At 29.0% G+C, this 15,567-nt stretch overlaps 3 protein-coding genes across 8 annotated transcripts; 2 read left to right on the top strand and 1 right to left on the bottom strand.

The window, feature by feature from the left end:
* Window positions 1-18: 18 nt before the first annotated feature.
* On the top strand, window positions 19-3,147 carry LOC126872154 (S-methyl-5'-thioadenosine phosphorylase-like). Of its 2 annotated transcripts, XM_050631785.1 has the most exons (7): window positions 19-157; window positions 260-858; window positions 1,116-1,276; window positions 1,397-1,617; window positions 1,695-1,897; window positions 1,967-2,176; window positions 2,267-3,147. In XM_050631785.1, exons 2-7 carry the CDS (start codon window positions 838-840, stop codon window positions 2,306-2,308), a joined length of 858 nt encoding a protein of 285 aa, XP_050487742.1. In that variant the 5' UTR covers window positions 19-157; window positions 260-837; the 3' UTR covers window positions 2,309-3,147. The 2 variants fall into 2 exon arrangements, with proteins under 2 accessions (XP_050487742.1, XP_050487741.1); XM_050631784.1 differs by having other exon boundaries at window positions 19-858.
* On the bottom strand, window positions 2,597-13,256 carry LOC126872141 (V-type proton ATPase subunit C). 5 transcript variants are annotated; one of them, XR_007691864.1, is made up of 10 exons: window positions 13,077-13,256; window positions 11,772-12,093; window positions 9,093-9,671; window positions 5,582-5,768; window positions 5,370-5,468; window positions 5,085-5,293; window positions 4,790-4,934; window positions 4,578-4,722; window positions 4,268-4,453; window positions 2,597-4,136 (listed from the first exon to the last, which is right to left on the bottom strand). XR_007691864.1 is itself a non-coding variant. In XM_050631760.1 (9 exons), exons 2-9 carry the CDS (start codon window positions 12,055-12,057, stop codon window positions 4,358-4,360), a joined length of 1,746 nt encoding a protein of 581 aa, XP_050487717.1. In that variant the 5' UTR covers window positions 12,058-12,093; window positions 13,077-13,256; the 3' UTR covers window positions 2,597-4,357. The 5 variants fall into 5 exon arrangements, 4 of the variants coding, with proteins under 4 accessions (XP_050487717.1, XP_050487718.1, XP_050487719.1 ...); XM_050631760.1 differs by having other exon boundaries at window positions 2,597-4,453; XM_050631761.1 differs by lacking the exon at window positions 13,077-13,256 and adding an exon at window positions 12,385-12,648 and having other exon boundaries at window positions 2,597-4,453.
* A 247-nt stretch (window positions 13,257-13,503) lies between these two features.
* On the top strand, window positions 13,504-15,322 carry LOC126872155 (replication termination factor 2). Its single transcript, XM_050631786.1, has 3 exons — window positions 13,504-13,969; window positions 14,144-14,527; window positions 14,600-15,322. Exons 1-3 carry the CDS (start codon window positions 13,901-13,903, stop codon window positions 14,999-15,001), a joined length of 855 nt encoding a protein of 284 aa, XP_050487743.1. The 5' UTR covers window positions 13,504-13,900; the 3' UTR covers window positions 15,002-15,322.
* The last annotated feature ends 245 nt before the right edge of the window (window positions 15,323-15,567 follow it).

Here is a 15,567-nt window from a genome sequence, read left to right as displayed (position 1 = left end):
CATCTCAGTTCACCCAAAATAGTAAGGATCGCAGTTGATGAAAAGATTCGGATAAAGTCTCATTCACATATCTAAATTATTGTAAAGCGATTTTCAATTTGACCAGGCGGAAACAGGTGGAGATGCGTGGAAAAATGTTAGGAATATAATAGGTTATGTATGAAATCATGGTTCCGACCATTTACAAAAGTATAGAATTCTATATTTCCTTTACTAGCTGATTTATTCCATATCTTGTAATTTTATAACAAAAACTTAGTTTCAATCCTAATTACTACTTTACTGGATCGATAACGTCGCATGTGACACGAAATGACATGGGCGATCAGGGTACCTATGTACCTTGTCATTGTCTCTACATAATGGTCACGAAGTCATGACCTGTTGCAAGGGTAAAGAGGAGCACAGAAAAGTGAAGTACACCGTTCAACCGATAATGGTGTTACATACCAAAACCACATTATGACAGCGATCAAATTGCTTTACGCGGTTTCACGGGACCTCGTATCTATAGAATATATGTCAATGGTTTATGCTGATAACCGAATTCAGTTTCGGGATTTCGAAACTTTTGGAAGCGGATTCCGCCCGATCCCTCCCAAACGTCTTTCAATCCATTCCAATCCCAAACATACGCGTACCCGCATACCTCTAGTAAGTGCTGAATCGATAACATTGAAAATGATTCGAAAATAGTAAGGGTCAAGGCTCTTATCAGTGATATAAAAATACATTTAATGTTGAGCTTTCTCCATACTTCGTTTGTAGTTCTTTAAAGCAGTAACTTAAATTCGGTATATATCAAAAACTTTTAGATAACATTGAATAAAGTTAAAAATGACCAAGTGTAAAGTGAAGGTAAGATTATTCGTATTAAAAAATTTGAGAAATTATATTTAATTAATTTATAGTGATACTATGTTCGGCAAATAAATTATCTATATCTTTTTTAAATCGTTTATATATTTGCATTATTATATTTGTAAATATTTGTATAGTTAATAAAATATATAGTTTAATTGTATAAACAATTTCATGTTCTGAAACTGTCACGTGACAAACAGGTGGCTTTTATTTTTTAAGTTGAATGCTATTGTATCTCTACAAACTTTTAGGTCGGAATAATCGGTGGTTCAGGTTTAGATGACCCTCAAAATCAAATATTAAATTGTCAAACTATAATTACGCGAGGAAAGGCTGAAAATGAGTTTGGATTTCCATCTAGCGATCTTTACCATGGAGATCTTAATGGTGTAGACGTGGTATTATTATCAAGGTAACATTTGTGCTTTTAAAAATAAATTTTTTTATATCATACATTCTTTTATGTTTTATACTTTCTTTTTTTGGAATAAAAGTTTAAAGTAGGAAATTTTATATAATTAAATGCATATAGACATGGACCAGGTCATACAACAAGTCCCACTGCAGTAAATTATCGTGCAAACATTGAAGCTCTCCGCTTAGCTGGATGTACTCATATACTTGCTTCAACAGCATGTGGCTCTTTACAGGAAACTATTTGTAGAGGACAATTAGTTGTTCCAGACAGTTTCTTAGATAGGACAACAAAAAGAAGTATTACCTTTTATGATGGTACTTCACCTAAATATTTTGGTAAACTAGATTTCAATATTATATTAATAACATAGCATCAATCCTATCCAAATAAATATTACAGTATCAAATTTTAGGAGTGTGCCATATGCCAATGGAACCAGCTTTTGATCCAACTACATCTCAAATATTGTTTGAAGTTGGTAAAGAATTAGGGTATGACATAAGAAAAGGAGGAACAATTGTAAGTATAGAAGGACCAAGATTTTCCTCAAAAGCTGAAAGTAATGCAATGCGTTTATGGGGAGGAGACTTAGTTAATATGACTACATGTCCAGAGGTACTACATTTCTTCTCAAATTTCTTTGTACTAATTTGTAAATTTACATAAAATATATTTTTAAATAAGGTATATTTGGCAAAAGAAGCTGGACTTCTATATGCAGTTGTAGCAATGGCAACTGATTATGATTGCTGGAGAGATTGTGAAGATAATGTTCATGCAGCTGATGTAATAAAAGTATTTAAACAAAATGTTAGTAAAATAAGACATATACTTACAAAGGCAGTTAAACATATTGGTGAAAAAAATTGGGACAAGGAAATTGATGCTTTACATGTAATTATCATAAAGTACTTAAGTAACAAAGAAAATATAAATACTTCTATATTACAGAAAAATAAAACTAAATTTTTCTTCTTTTTCCAGGAGTTATGTCAGAGTAGTAATGTTTCTTCTCATACTTTATAAGTTTGTGTATTTGTAATGTGACAGTAAGAATGTACTACTTCGTATTTCAGATTTATGTTAAGTTTGATAACAAAAACTGCAATTTATACACTTCTTATAAAGGTTTTAAGAATACATATTGTTCGTTTTAATAAATAATATAATTAAAATAAAATGCGATATTTGTTATCCAATATTAATTAATCTAAATAGTCAACAAGAAAGAGAGAGGGAGAGCGAGATGATTAAATGATACTTTATATTTAATGTGTACATAGATTGTAACAGAGTAATTTCTTGATCACATACTCCATTCAAGAATTCATTTATTCATAGATTTAACATACAGTTATGATTCAGCTAATATTGTCATCACTGTGACTGAAATGTTTTTACAACTGGAATTTAAAAATTATATATTATTAATATAATATTGTAATTGATTTTGGAGTATATAAAACAATACATTTTCAGAATTATCAGTATGATACATATAACGTTTTTAATACATAGAACATTTTCATTATTTAACGCATAGGAAAACTTTTCTTTTATAAAATTTAATCGATGACGATAAAATTTTGTTTACTTTTTAACACTTTATCGTCAACTGTATAATAATTTACAGTTTGAAATACAAATGCGCTTCGAAACACTAATGAATTAATGATTATTATTCGAACGGAAATTATAAACTAAATTATCTTCCCATAGGTTAAAATATGTTTGTTTAAATCAGGAAAAATATTATATCTGTAGACCATTCTATTTCTCAAACGTATGTATAGAATGAAATTGAATAAATTCAGACATACAATTCGATTTACATCGTTGTATTAAAAATACCATTTCGAAAAAAATATTTAAGCGATATTCAAAGTAATATTGCAAAGCATAGTTTCTATACATAAAGTATTTATAATACAACCTGTTTAAACAATATGCACCATAGCGATTCCGTATATTACTTTTCATTTTTGTGCAGCCTTCAAATCAATATTTAATACTTCAATTGTATTTATTATAAAATGAAAAGCTTTATATATCATTAAAACTTGAAAGATAATGTTAATAATAATACTTCAAGAGTTCCACTAATGTTTTGCAGTTTTATAGTTTTTAATAAGTAACATTGATACATTAGCATGTATCTGGTACACTCTGCATTGTTAAAACATTAGTTTTTAATATTAGTGAAATAAATTTACAGTATCTTAACACTTCAATAACACTTATTTTACTAGTTGTCGCATAATACAATATGCATTATGAAGACCTATTGAATGAACATGGTAAAAGCATTTGAATCAAAACAGATATTATGACATATGTCTTGTAACAAGATGCACTTTCTTCTTTATAACAATATTCACAATGGTCTTAATTTTATAAGCAATACATAACATAATACAATTCTACATTGCAGAATTTCTATTCTGGCACAATATATTTTTTGCTCTTCAGGTAGTACTATATAAAATAGGTTGTGCTATATTTAATTGTGAGAATTTTGGTACATTTATACAGGCATTTTACGCAGAATGTGATTATTATGGTTGTTAATATTTAATATATTCAATTTTGTTTAAAGCTGCAAATTTAAAGTATATAATCATATTATGAATCTCATTTGTACTAATGTCTTTTGTTCAATCAAATATAGCCTGTTTAAAAAAAAAAAAAGAAAATTTGAAAGATGTATTCAAATTCGTCTGCTAAAATTTATACAAGTGATTGTGCATTCTATTATGCATAGTTTATATTAAGCTAATATCAAAGTACATACATCTCTCCAGGCATTTTGATGTACTATAAAAATATCAGTTTTGAGTAAATATTTGATATACTCCTGGAAGTGAATCAATAATAATTACATTTACATTGAAAATCAAGATCGTAGCAAAGTTTTAAAAAATGCAATATATTGTAGTTCATGTAAACAGAAATGATCATAGTTCATATAAACTACTTTGTACGCACCTGCTTTAAGTACCTGGAGATATGGAAGTATGTTTTATGTAAATGAAAGGATATTTAAAATATAAGAAAATAGACTCATCACTTCAATAATTAGACCTTATTGTCAACCATATCTACGTTGATTTTATAATACACATAAGGAAAATAGTCATTTTGGCCAAAACCTAACCCTGGTATATCCACGCTCTGTTTGAACATACAAATAGGAAAAAGATATAAAATATAAAGATATAAAAAAGATATAGTAATACATGACAGAATTTTTATAAAGAAATCGAAGTAAATCTATTATTAAAACGTTACAACTTACATCTTGATTTCCTTGTGCACCAGACGATGTTGTAGCAGAGGAATCTAAATGAGCGTAATGCTGGTTCAGAACATCACGTAAACGCCTCGCACATTTTTTATGAGGATGCAATAATATCGCTTGAAAATTTACAGGTAATCCATACCTAATAAGTCATAATTTAATCGATATATGATTATATGTGACCTTTGTAATATCAAATGATTATTTACCTTAGGACAGATTCTACAAATACGCGCAAAGCTTTAACATGAATCCATGCACAAAAACACTCACTAAAGTTAACTTTTAACCAACGTACAAGAGGCCCAAATTGTTTCTTTTTATCTGTTACCAATTTTGTTATTTCATTTTTTCCTATAACATATTTTAATAAATTTCATAATTGTAAATAATATTAATGTCTCTACTATAAAACTAAAAATTGTATAAACTAATTTATATGTAAATAAAAAGAAAGTATTTGTTATAAATAGAAATAGAAGTTTGTAACAAGATATTAGGTACCTGCTGCTAATTCCTCTTCATTATATGTAAAATCACGAACAATGAACTTCTTTTCACGTGCGTGTAATTTAAATTCATCGATAACTTTTTTGAACAAAGTAACAGTAAATAATCCATACTCAACATCTTGAGCGATGAGTTGTGTGGTACGTGGTACTATCATTTTTGTTAATTTTTCATATCCACTATGCCACTCCTGGAAATTTGCTCTAAACATTTCATAGAAAAAATTTTGTATCATCTAAAGAAATAGCAGCAATTATAAAATTTGTTAAGTAAGTTTACCTTGGGACAATTACAAGCAAAGTAGTTAAATATTCGCTATCCAAGATAAAGTGTTCCTTCTTCACTAAATCTGCCAAATTTCTTGTTAATAAGCTTCCTCTATATAATAACAATTATCTTCCTTAAATAACTTTCAAGATATAAAAATCTTAAATAAAATCAACAATAATTTACATATATGAAATGTTGGGCAATAAAAAGTTGTAACTTACGTTTGCTTCTTTTCAAGATTTTGTAAACTTCCTTTCAAATTATTATATGTTGTAGATTTAGTTTTAAGATCAGCATCAATTTGACCCACTTGTTTACTGATAATGTCAGCAATATTTCTCAATGATTGCTTGATAGGATACTTTGCCATATCCCACTGGAATCGAGTTATATATGATGGTAGATCACCTAGTAAATTTAAAATGTTAGTGTAATTGTTCTGCGAGATAACCATCTTCATTTTCTATATAAATATTCAAACAGAGCTTGGTACAATTTTGAAAATGTGGAATCATAAGTAACATGCAATGTTTAAATTACATGTAGTATAATTAATGCTTAAGTGTGTTTATAAATGGAATACTGAATATATTTTTAATGATTTGATAAAGTTTATAAGCTGGAAATGATAAAGCTCTGTTGAATTGTAGATATATTGTACAAATGCAGAAATATATCTGTAACATCTAATTTTATCAACTATAATATTTATATTTTTCATTTTTACATATTTTTTCACACATTTTTATTATATTTTTATGTTCATAAGAAAAGTGGTAAAAAATTCTAAACCTTTCTTTAAAGAAAATAATATTACTTCTACTTACATTATGTTTCTTTTATGCTAGTTAAAAAAAGAAAAGAAAATTATAAGTCTGCATGTGTACAATAAAATTATGCATATGAGTACATCTGAGTATCTAATTAAATTAATTTTAGCTGAACCACAATTAAAATAATTTTGTAGATTGACTCTGTGATAAGGAGAGTATTGATAATAATAAGATAACAGAGAAAGACTGTTTCTACTAAACTCATTTTTTGATTCTAGTACGCTCCTTACTTATTATTAGCGTTACAAGAATAAGCGAGACATTAACAAAAATACAGCATGCAAACATTAATGTATAGAAGCATTTTATGTTATCAATTCTTTCTTATTGTAAAATTCATTTTATTTAAGTAAAGTTGATCTTTCTTTTTAATATATAACATTTTTAAGTAGACATTAGCTCAAATTAATTAATTTATATATCTGTAATGAAAAAGAATTACTCGTAAATCACGTTTGAATGAATCGTGAAGTTTTATAATTAAGTAGTTCCAGCTAGTCCCTTTAATTCAATGTTGTAAGATTTGTTTCACTGCAATTTCTTTTTTATTATCTATTTTATTATTAAGAAACTTTTTGACAAAATATTCATTCAAACAAAATTTATGATAACTCTGTAACTACTGATGGATTTTGAACTATGTTATCATGTCCTTTCATGAAACTGTCAATGGATAATTTTTTATGAATAAGCACACACGCACGCATGCACGCATACGCATGTACACTTGTTTCATTAGAGTATGAATACAGTGAAAACTACTGAAATATGATGATCATTGATGCTATATAAATAGTTTATATCTTTTAATTATTATTTTCAAGATGTCATGTTTGATTTGTGTATATTAGAGACCTAAATGGTGTAGCATGAACAATAGTAACATAGACATAGTATACGGCTAAACTAAGATATTTAAGCATTTCATGCCAACTGTTTATGAAGTATTTTATAAAAGTTGATCAGTAGGATGTTCTCTGTGATATGGATAACTTGTAGTGTTGAAGGGTACTGAGCACCATACTGTCATTAAAATTTATCTTATCATGCGAAACAGTATGTTGTAAGTCCATGTACCGATCGATAAGTGTTTTAAAACTTTTATTAATTGTGTGTCATCTGTAGTCTGTGCTAACGTCCATAATACATATGAGTACATGTATTATAGTTTGTGCAATAGTCTTTCTATGAAAATTATAGAAAGTAATGGTTTGAAAGCATGTAAAAGCTAGGTATAGGAAAATGCTAAAAAATGTATTGAAAGAAATAAAGTTATTACTAAGATTGTGTAACTGTGTTTTAAATATAGCATACTTCTTATAATTGTTCTTAAACCATACTTTAGTCTGTATTTATAACATGAATTTTAAATCCACAAGATTTTCTGATTCACAATCATAAATTTTAATTTTAATAATGCTATACATAAATTATTTAAGTAACTTAATGTAATGACAAAATAATTACATCAGACCAACTTATTATACTAACACATTGTAACTTTCCTTTTTTTTTGTATATGAGTAATCTCTAGTAAATTTAATATTTATTTAAACATGTATCTTTTAAAAATAATACATAAAAAATGTTATACATAGGAAAATTGAAACAAAGTATGGTATAAAAGAACATGAAGTAAAGAAGTTATAAAAAAGAAGCAGTTAAAATGTAAGAAAAATAAGGTTGATAATGATTGAGGTAATATACTATGTGTTCATTCATTCGTCCACAGCACCTGGAACAATTGATTGAATGATTTCTAAAAAATATTAATCAAATAGAACATTCTCATATCATTAAAAATGAATTTTAACACAAAATTAGATAGTCCCTTAATGTGTTCTGTACTTGTTCACCACTAGGACGCAGGAGTGAAAAAGAACTAGCTAAGAACTTAAAACAAACTAGAGCATTTTCCGAAAAATAAACTTTAAGAATGTACGCACATTTGCTGCAATTAAAATGTGCTAGAACATGGGCAGCTGTCTTTGTTATCTTCCAATTTTTTAATTCCTGCGTGCACAAGAAATATTGTAGAAATATCACCGAGGAAATTACTGTGGTACAACACAAAATATTTGATATACTAGGCTTCTGTATTTTGAATCACAAGCTAAGTAAACTAAGCCAAGTATCTTTTTCCTTTTGGTACTGTCTCACTTGGTGTATGCTGTAAGCATTCGAGAGAGATTGTCATGACTTTTATAATGTGCTTTAATATTCTTTCTTTTTTTCTTTTTTTTTTCTTAAATTGTCAAAGTATATACAAATATGTAACATATATTTAGTCACTAATACAAAGAAAATTATGTCTTTTGAATAATGCAAATTCAATTATAAGAGAGTGTAGAAAATTTATTACAGTGACAAAAAATAAAAAATAAAATATGTAATAAGCAATGCTTTCTCATTTGACATAGCACATTAACATTTAAGAAGATTTGAAATAATTTATTACATTGGAGGCAAGATTTGGCATAAAATATTTTAGCATTACAAACATTGCATATATGTAGTGCAGAGTTGTGCAGAATTGACACTGAAGGAAATGCGCACTAGGATCATAAAGACGCTTTCAATATATAGTGACTGGGAAAAACTGAAACAACGTGAGTTTCAATTATTCTTGTTCTTTTTCCTCTAAGCAAAAGCTGCATGCGAAGATCATTGTTTCAAAACTTTCAATACTATGAAATGACAACCTCTCTCTCTTTCTTTCTCTCTCTCTCTCACTTTCTTTCTCTCCTATATCTACCTCCAAAGGAGATAAGACAAGACAAGAATCGGTCGCTAAACGGGCGAATCACGAGGTGCACAGGAAAGTAGGTTTGAACAAGTCTCGCAGCTATGTTGGGAGAAAAGGTTCGACGGGTTGACCTGGCGGTGATAGGACGGGTACCTGGATTGGGCAAATTGCCGCTATGGTCTTGGTCTTGGTCTTGGTCGTTGTTTTGGTCCGCATCGTCTTCGTCGTCGTCATTGCCGAGCGATTTGCGATTGGAGGTAGATCGATCTGCTTTCTCAGTAGTCCGATGACGTGTCGCCGACTGCCATCTGGTCTCTCCTTCACTGCTACAGTTTGATGAAAGGGAAAGACTCGGACTCGTGGGAGTAGGACTAGGAATAGGTGTGGAAGAGGTAGAAGCAGCGCACCAATGCGCATGGTAGCATGAATATGCTGATAAAGGATCATTTGATGATCTGACATCACAGATGCCTTGAGGACTATATGATGATTTCTTTTCGGTTTCGGAAGGATGATTGTGATGTTTATGACTATGATGATGCTCGTGATGATGATGACGCTGGTGATGATGCTGACCTAAACAGGCGGCTGGTTCTGGTTCACATTTCTCCGATTCCTTCCACTGCTTGTGATGCTCCTTTGAAGACTTGTGTGATGGGGTGACGGGGGTGTTTGGCGGGGTGTCCGGACCCCCTTCGGGGCTCGAGCTCTCCCCATCCACTGACGTTTGACCTATCCATTACAGCCCAGTCCCAATCTCCGCGCGATTTTTCTTACGTCTCGTTCAACTATTATTGCGTCCTACGCAAATGCCTAACGACAATGCTGTCGAAACTCAATCAAAATAACTCAAAAAAAAGAAAAGAGAAGTCACGGAGTATTTAGCGCATAGACAACCTCTCTATTTCATTAAAAATTTAATTACGGACTTTAATAAATGGATAGTTTCACACATCATAAATGAATGTTAATTTTTATTATTTCACTAGTGAGTGTACATATTAAGAGCATCGCGTTTACATTTGTAACAAAAGAAACTAGTGAGATATGCAGTTTTTACTAAAAAAAATAGTAAGTTAGATCTATATTTAGATAATTGTATTTATAAAAACTATGCACCTCATGATTACAATATTCAGTTATTAATAAGATTACTATACTTGCTAAAAATTTGTTGATTCCTATTTTTTCGTTACTACATTTTGCAAATAAAGTACCATCTAGATCTTAAAGGAAGATTTCCGTTAAATACTCCGAAATGGCAAAAGCAACAAAAGAATGAAAGAAAGAAAAAACGAAAACAAAAGGTAAACAAGATATAATCAAAATGAATAAAGGAACTGAAGACAAAATGAGCAAATTATATGCAATAATGTCAACTTAAATTGCAAATGATTAATAATGCCAAGGGTATAAAATAACTGAAGAAAAAAGGAAAAGAATCCTTGCAATAACTAATTCGAGCTTGGTGACCACAGTAACCCAAGCAACTCCTTGCGTCCTTTGTAAATTTTTAATAAAAAATGTGGTCTATATCTCTAAATCATTGTATATTTGAGATATTTCTTCTACATATATTTCAATATATGATGATACTGCATGTTTGTGTATTAAAATTTTTTGTAGCTTTATACATCTTTGATGGTGCACATGTATGAGCATTTGTTAATAAAATAATAAGGTAGGGAAATAGGGTTAATGTGGTCCAAATTAAACAAAGCAAGCCAAGCAACACCATAAATATGAGAAAATATTTGTTATAAATAATAAAATAAATGAATTCTAATCTAATTATAGTAATAAGCATTCTACAGATATGTAAATCATATGCCAAAATATGATGTGTACCATCATATCTTGCACATTAACTAAAATTCTTAATTTCTTAATAAAATAAAAAATTGGAAAAGGTAAAGAAAAGAAACACTGATTTTATGCACTTAAGTAATAATCATACTGACTATAACAGATTGACATAGACTATGTTACTCATAAAAATAAATATGCATATAATTTTTAATGTTTTTCTTTCAAGGATAATTGTTCAAATTACTTGATTGTTTATTTATTATATAGAATTTAGAATATTTTACATTCAAACAAACATTTTAATATATTACAGGAAAACCTTTTATAATACAGATTTTTCCAACTAAATGTTGAAAAGTTTAATAAAAAAGATATATGGTACATATCATATTTAAGAATGTTAATTACTGTGTGCTATAGCCACAAGTATTTTGCCTGCATATTATCCTCAATAAAAAAACATGTCTATTAAGACAATTTGTAAAAAAATAATATTGTTGTTATTTGATTATTAGCGTACACAGACAAAATTTTGTTTCCATCTATCAATCTATTAATGTAGGGTACTGAGGAGAAGGATCAAAGACTCTAATCGTGCTATTATTATTATTATCAATGAATAAATTAAAATTTTTAGAAAATCAACTGATACATGTTTAAGATCATTGTTAAAGAAAAATTCTAAGTTGTGTGCATGTTTTGTGTTGTGTATAGTATTCATTGATGTCTTTGCCAACCAATATTATTTTATTGTTAAAACATCATACACAAAAAATCGATCGATACCTGTTTGTAAGGATCCAAAAAGATAAAATACCATGATATAATAATATAATACTAATATTTTGACAAATCTTTAATATTGAAGCATTCTATTTGAAGCAACATTGGATAGAAAGTTGATAATTTTGAATCCTTGACTTTTTCAATAATCTGTTCTCTTATATCAAAGAATAGATTATATATAAATTTAAATTATAGAGCAAATTTTAAAAACATAAACACACCAATATTTGTACTCACTATTGTTAGCCAAAAGATTTTCATGTAGCTTGTCTCTCTGATCTTCTAAAACTTCTCCTAGGTATGTTGCCACCTTGCGTGTTACTTGTTCAACATAAGCATCAAGTTTTCCTAGATCATCTGATAAGCCAACCAATTGGTCCAATGTTCCCACCTTTAAATCTGGGATATGAAATTTGTAGTTGACTGACAAAGAATGTTGTTTTGATGTCAAATTGTTCATGGTTTCCCATGTCTGTTGACATGTTTTATCTCCAGGTGCGGATATTAACCAATATTCTGTCATTTTGGATAATGTTCCAATGTAGATGACTTAGTATGTCTGAAAATTTATATTGTAGAAATATTATGTACTTCATTCACGTAAATTGTCATATTTTATAATGTTATATACCTATTTATTTGCACTATATTTTGTATAGCAAATTTTATTCAATCTTTTAACATTTCTCAAACATATAAACATCAAATAATTTTCTATATATTTATTCAAATCTCTATAGAAATATTAGAATGGTATTTTGTATTAAAATAATTGTATAATTTATCTATGATAAATACATTTTTGAGATGAGAATTGGCTGTAGAAAAAAATAATTTTGTCAACAATCACCTGTTTGTCTATCAAACGTAGCTAATCTATCAAATTAACATTATAATTCTACGAGTATTGTCCATGGATTCGTTACTTATTCGTGTATAAATAAATGGTGGTGCAAAATTCAGAATTCTAAACAATTGAAACATTTGCAAAGCTTTGAAAAATGAAATAAAAAAAGGGGGTGTGGCACAACATATTTCTTTCACTGTGGTATTATATTATGTAATTAGGCGCGCTTTCCACGTGACATATACTAAGTGCAAGAATGGCGCGCCGAACTTACAGAACGATCAATATATGGAAATGACAAGTGTTCATAAAATTACAAAAGAGATAGTCTTAAATTGATAGGACTATACAAAATGTTTAGTGCAAAGTCGAGCTTATCATTGAGATGACTTAATGGCGTCTACTATTAAACCAGTATAAAATCGATAATACAATAGATCTGATCGTTTTCATAAAAAGTACGTCGTACATTAAATTTCGAACAATCTGGAAGCTTAATATCAATCAATATAATGAACACACAATATATTGCATTGAGTGGCTCAAAAACAAGTATCACAATCTTAATATTATATTTGACAATAATCTTCAATTTCTTCTTAATCGTAAAACATGGGTTAAAAGCACTTTCTATTTAATCATAATTTATTGATCATTGATTTATTTTAAACGCGAAACAAATTGCTTCTACTTACCCCAGATATTTCAATTTGTACCTTTACTTGAAAAACACGGTAGATGCTTGAATTTCTCTAGAAATTTAAAACATTCGCTGTTCTGATCACTCAGTCGTCGAAACTATATCAGAAACCATTGTGACCTCACGTGATGACAATTGTGTGCTGCTGTCTTACGACCCGCCCGGCAACTAAAGCATAAACTAAAAGAATCATCAGCTGATTTGGAACCAGAGATGAGTAGAGAGATTGCCAATGAGCATGGGAGAAATTCAATCAAATTACGCTTCACGAATTACTGCCTCTAGCGGTTAAACAGCGGAACTATACGCACACTCCGATGCTTTTGGTTGGATGCGAGAAATGTGCATATGCACAGCGAGAGGTCTCATCTATTTCACACTTATTTATTAGTACTTATCTCTGGTTGAGATACCATAAACTGTATACCGTATCCAGTGTTATATATTAGTACTTTTTGCTAATAATATCACTATTAAAATCTGTATCACTACATCTCATTAATGTACACGTATATGCCTTTCTAACAACGATGTCTCTAGCGATAGTGATGGCCAGAGGAACTAATCACTACTCACACTACCTAATAATCGTCACAGTACAAATACACCAATAGGATAGAGGTGCGTCATCAAAACACGGAATACCCTTATATTACACTAGAGAGGAAATTTTCTCTCTGATTACACCTTACACCGTGCTTTTGATATTGTGGCAAAGAGGAGACTGTTGGTTGCCGTATAGTCCATAACAGCATTTGACACAGATCAGCTTAGGATTAAAGATCGTAATCGTATTTTTGATTTAGTCTACGATATATCATGGGTTGCGATGGTGGAACTATTCCTCGCAGAGATGAACTCGTAAGAGTCAAAAAGAAACCAGAACAGGTAATTTTCTACGTAATACTATCTATGTAATAAGGTTTATTATATATCATCCATTTACTAAAAGAATGACATATATAAAACATCATCAATTTTAGTTTACAAAAATTAATTCCTTATCATACTGTGTATCTAACTGAAATAAAATTATATATAATTATTTATAATCAATTGCAGAAAGATAAGGAAGCAGAGCTAGCATTTAAGTGGAGACACTGTACAATTAAACAATTACCATTACAGCCACCAGTTGTTGGTTGTGCTTTAGGTCGTCTTTATAGTAAAGAATCTGTATTAGAAGGCCTCCTTGATCGAAATACTCTTCCAGAATCAGCACAACATATTAAAACTTTGAAAGACATAAAAAACTTAAATTTAACATCTAATCCGGCATTTGAGGGTAACAAAGCAAAAAAAGGAGATTGTTATATTGATGAAAGAAAGAGTCCATATATTTGTCCACTTATTGGACTAGAAATGAATGGAAAGTATAAATTCTGCTTTTTATGGTCATGTGGCTGTGTAATGAGTGAAAGAGCACTTAAGGAAGTCAGAAGTAAGGTAGGCAGTTTTATTATAAGTATAAAAATTAAAAGAAACATATTGAGATTTTTATGTTATAATGTATTTCAGATATGTCATCAATGTCAACAGCCTTTTACTGAAACAGATATTGTTATTATAAATGCAGAAGGTGATGATCTTAAATTAATGGAAGAAAATATGACCCAACGAAAAACAGCTCAGAAAAGATCTAAGAAACAGAAACATAATGAAGATAATCAAATGCAAGATGTTAAACAAGAGGAAGTACCAAAGAAAAAAATGAGAAAAGAGGAGAAAAATGGTACTGTGAAGGTCAATAGTAATAGGACTGAAGCTGAAGATCCAGCATATAAAAAAGTTAAAGATAATTACAGTGTTGCTAAAGATCCCAAAGCATCAGAAGTATTCAAAAGTATTTTTACGACTCATAAATCTGCAGCAGAACAAGATAGGGCACATTGGGTCACATATAATCCATTTTATAATTAAAATATAATTTTAATGTAAATGTTCTAAAAGTAATTAATATTATGTTTATATAAAAAATATTATACTTAAAATTCGTTGCAAACACATTGTAAACATTGAAATCGTTTCTGTGTCATTAATTAAATAGCTTTGTATATAAAAACAGTTTTATTTATGGAATTTTTGTAGCCTATGTTACGAAGTAGCAACATTTTTAAGCTAATAATATTATATTATTACTTGTTTGTAACAAAAATGGATGATGATGTCATTATACAAAATCTAATAATTATTATAACCACAAGTTAATAATAAGTTGATAATACATTTTTTATATATATATATATTTGTTAACCTAAAGTAAATGATTGTTCTATTAATTAAAATATTAAAATATTTGAAAAAATATAAACATATAAAATATGTCAATATTGAATCTAAAATGATGTTTTTATAATTTATCGTGCAAATTTATATTTACTTTATTCCATGCATTTTACTAATATATTTTAATGTATGTATATTTTTATATGTAAAGTATTTGTATTTTCCTTATTTTTATTTTTCATTTATATGCTTAATAAACG

The sequence above is a fragment of the Bombus huntii genome, chromosome 12, assembly GCF_024542735.1.
Source record: "Bombus huntii isolate Logan2020A chromosome 12, iyBomHunt1.1, whole genome shotgun sequence".
In the NCBI taxonomy this organism is placed as follows: Eukaryota; Metazoa; Arthropoda; class Insecta; order Hymenoptera; family Apidae; genus Bombus; species Bombus huntii.
This window is presented reverse-complemented; position numbering and strand designations above follow the sequence as displayed.

Excerpts from the sequence above, each read along its gene's own strand:
- LOC126872154 (XM_050631785.1), top strand. The coding sequence starts at position 838 with ATGACCAAGTGTAAAGTGAAG. Across the intron at positions 859-1,115 it reads TGACCAAGTGTAAAGTGAAG|GTCGGAATAATCGGTGGTTC; the intron begins GTAAGATTATTC and ends ACAAACTTTTAG. Across the intron at positions 1,898-1,966 it reads ATATGACTACATGTCCAGAG|GTATATTTGGCAAAAGAAGC; the intron begins GTACTACATTTC and ends TTTTTAAATAAG.
- LOC126872141 (XM_050631760.1), bottom strand. The coding sequence starts at position 12,057 with ATGACAGAATATTGGTTAATATCCGCACCTGGAGATAAAACATGTCAA. Across the intron at positions 9,672-11,771 it reads AAATCTTTTGGCTAACAATA|GTCAAACGTCAGTGGATGGG; the intron begins GTGAGTACAAAT and ends TGTAATGGATAG. Across the intron at positions 4,454-4,577 it reads GTGCACAAGGAAATCAAGAT|AGCGTGGATATACCAGGGTT; the intron begins GTAAGTTGTAAC and ends ATGTTCAAACAG.
- LOC126872155 (XM_050631786.1), top strand. The coding sequence starts at position 13,901 with ATGGGTTGCGATGGTGGAACTATTCCTCGCAGAGATGAACTCGTAAGA. Across the intron at positions 13,970-14,143 it reads TCAAAAAGAAACCAGAACAG|AAAGATAAGGAAGCAGAGCT; the intron begins GTAATTTTCTAC and ends AATCAATTGCAG. Across the intron at positions 14,528-14,599 it reads TTAAGGAAGTCAGAAGTAAG|ATATGTCATCAATGTCAACA; the intron begins GTAGGCAGTTTT and ends AATGTATTTCAG.